Source organism: Anopheles cruzii, chromosome 3, assembly GCF_943734635.1.
Source record: "Anopheles cruzii chromosome 3, idAnoCruzAS_RS32_06, whole genome shotgun sequence".
Classification (NCBI taxonomy): domain Eukaryota; kingdom Metazoa; phylum Arthropoda; class Insecta; order Diptera; family Culicidae; genus Anopheles; species Anopheles cruzii.
This window is the reverse complement of record NC_069145.1, coordinates 27,288,556-27,291,554: the sequence shown is the minus strand read 5'-3', so window position 1 is coordinate 27,291,554 and position 2,999 is coordinate 27,288,556. Positions and strand designations below refer to the sequence as shown.

Sequence of the window (2,999 nt, the reverse complement as noted above, 5' to 3'; positions counted from 1 at the left end):
TGTTTATGCCCCACAAGTATCCTTGGCAATAGTGATCGGCTCCTTGATCGGCTCCTTCTCTTTCATCAGCGGGCGTTGAAATTGAATTTTATCACTTCATCGCTTCCGAGACGCTGCACAGCGCAACTTCAAAGAAACGGGGCCACACTTTACGGTGTTCGTTGCCGGCGAAGTTTCGTTCGCCAACTTGACCTACCTTTGGGTGCTTCAAACAAGTGCAAGAGTGGTTTACTTTCTTTCGCTAGTCTCCAAACTCGGTTCGGGTGGGTGTTTCGTAAAGTTTTCAACTTGAGTTTTACTTTGTTGCGCGACATAACGTTCGCAGGGATGCTTTTGTCCGTCGTCTCTGGCTATCTTGCTTGCTTGCTGGTGGTGATTTTGTAACTCGTATTTGTGTAGTTGGTTTTTAGAAAATGTTGTGACCCTCTTCCGTCCTTGACTTTTGTCTCAACGATGCTACAGGGTCTTTGGTGATAGATCATTACATGCTAGGAGCTAGGTGTTACTATCGTCGGCGTGTCTTTCTTTTGCGAAACGTAGACTACTCACTGTCTTTTGGATGTGCACGTGTGTCCTATTGCTAAGATGCATTACCGTTCACGATCGACTGTGCTACTTGGCCACTTTTTTCAAGAAAGTTTAATTTTGGGGCCTGGATTAGAGTACTAGTACTGGCTACTTTCGAAACTAAGCGTCAAGTTTGAAATGAAATGCATCTGAAATGCTTACAACTAAGAGCCTGTTTTGCCATCACTAACCTTCGATCGGTGAAAGAAAACTGCCGAAAATCCGAACGAAGAAGTGAATCAGCCGACACTGCTTTAATCTCCCTAGCTTTTGGCACATCGTTACACTTTGGCGTGGTGCCGGCGTGAAAGCCCCGTCCCGCCAACGGCACCTGTAACGTAAACGTCAAACCTGCACTAAGTTGGAGCATTCTAGTCAACTGTGACCTCGCTAAGAACCGCGCCTAATTCTACGCCGTAAATCTTAGTGTATATTATTCGTGCATAACTAGCGGAGACAGGATCTCAGGATCGGGCTCCGCCGCCCGATTGTCTCTTCTTTTCCGGTAAAATGATACAAAAAACCGTAGGAACTAAAGTGTCACCGTCGATAAAACCGATTCGATCGGGTCCTTCCGTCACCTTACCGTTTCCGGTAGCGTCGGGCTTGTCAGTGTCAGGCGAACCGCGAAACCACAGGAATTCCGATCTGTCTCCTTCGGGGCCTTCGGGAAAAAAGCAACCAACGGCATCAATGGTGGAACAAAGGATGCAAGGACCTTCCGTTCCGGGTGTGGGCGTGTTGTAAAAAATTAAAACAAACGGCCGAGGGAGGCTGTCAGCAGGGTCCTCAGGGTCGTTGCCCGGTGTGGAGCCCTTTTAGGAGCGCGTATCCTTGACGGTGAGATTGAACAGCTTCTGGGCGATAATGGAGTACTCGATGTCGATCGGCTTGGTGTCGTCGTAGAGCGAGGGCGCCTCGCACAGGATCGCAAATGTGCCGAATAACGACGCTATCGTGAAGAGCCATAAAAATAAACGATCCAGAACCATCGCCACGAAGCCCCAGTCTTGATCTTCCTGCACCATGGCCACCGTGCCATTGTTTGTTGTTGTTGATGCCAAAGTTTGGTTAACCGGTGGCCATTTGGCGTGCGTTCGGGTCGCGTTTTTTCCCCCGGTTGACCCCGGGTGTTTCGGTTAGTTAGTCGTGGGTGAATCGGTGTGCGTTTGTGTGTGTGTGTGCGGTTTCGCGGTTGACGTGGGAAACGGTGGACATTTAATTTTATTCGCCCCCGAGATGCGGTCCATTGGTGGCCATCGGTTGGGTTGGGGTTGTCGATTTGATGTTTGTGTCGACCATCGTCGTCGTCGTCGTCGTCGCGTGGCGCATATGGCGAAGATTTTCAATTCACATTCCAGTGCAGACGCCAACAATTTTTGGGTGCCGCGTGGGCCGCGACCAGGACCCGGAAAGCCATATTTAACGGACCAGATGGGCCGGAGATGGGCCGGAAACGGTTGCAGAAGAAAAGAAAAACAATCATCATTAGCATCGTTTGGGGCACGAGCTTTTTTTTCGTTCCTGCGAATATGAACCGCGAGCCCCTGGCCTGACTGGTCTGGCAGTTCGGCGGGGGACTCGAAAGTTCGGTGCAAGTAAAGCGGGCAGTCAATGAATGGGAGGATATAAATTTCCCGATAATGGACATTTCCACTACCCACTGGAAGGGATAAGCCGGGACGCAGCAAAACAAAGAAGCGACAAACGTATCGGAATCGTAATAGAGCTTCGATAGGATCCGTAAGCTCGGATTAGTGAACTCCGGGAGCAACCAACCCCACCCGAGCGGGATGGCGTAGATTTAGGATCATGCAAACAGAGCGCCGGCAGGAAGTGGAAACGAGACAGTCCTGTTCGGAGTCGGAGGCGGAAAGGAAACGGATTCGATGGGCCATTCGGTGTTGGGACGGTAACGTCCCCGGTTCGGGAGGTTCCGGGACGGTGGTTTTGTTTAGTTTTCAAAATGGCTGGTGTTTGCCTCAAGTGATCGTTTCGTAATTTGTGGCCACAGTTTGTCCGGATGCAAATGACCAATCGTTGGCCTGGGTGGTTTCGTGGACGTGGAAAGTGTAATCGAAAGAAGATTGAAAGCTTGATGAAGTGTGCATTGTTTGCACAGACTGAATGTGCAGGAACTCCGGACGAGGGTTAGGTTTGTTTGGTTGTCATCGAATCGGAGTCATTCGGTAGGATTAGACAAAAAGGGCCAACATAAGGCGCAAGTTGGGTAACTGAGTTCAGAGCTTTGCTCATCATACGATAATCGAATTAAACTGAAGCTAAGTGGAATGGAGTGAAAGGAGTCCAAATACCAGATAATAATCGGAAAGTGAAAGTAAGTTTAAATAAAAATCGATAAACTTTTCAAACATGTTCAGTAAGATGAGGATACATGCAAAACTGACAGCAATAGTAAATAAGATAGGAAA

The 2,999-nt window shown here is 48.9% G+C and overlaps 1 protein-coding gene across 3 annotated transcripts in view; it reads right to left on the bottom strand.

The window, feature by feature from the left end:
• Nucleotides 1-764: 764 nt before the first annotated feature.
• Nucleotides 765-2,999, bottom strand: part of LOC128275531 (acetylcholine receptor subunit alpha-like 2) — a 39,210-nt gene continuing 36,975 nt past the window's right edge. For all 3 annotated transcript variants that reach the window (XM_053014071.1, XM_053014072.1, XM_053014073.1), the window contains exon 9: nt 765-1,586. In XM_053014071.1, coding sequence (XP_052870031.1) covers nt 1,386-1,586 — 201 coding nt within the window. In that variant the 3' untranslated portion in view covers nt 765-1,385. The remainder of the gene's footprint in view (nt 1,587-2,999) is intronic.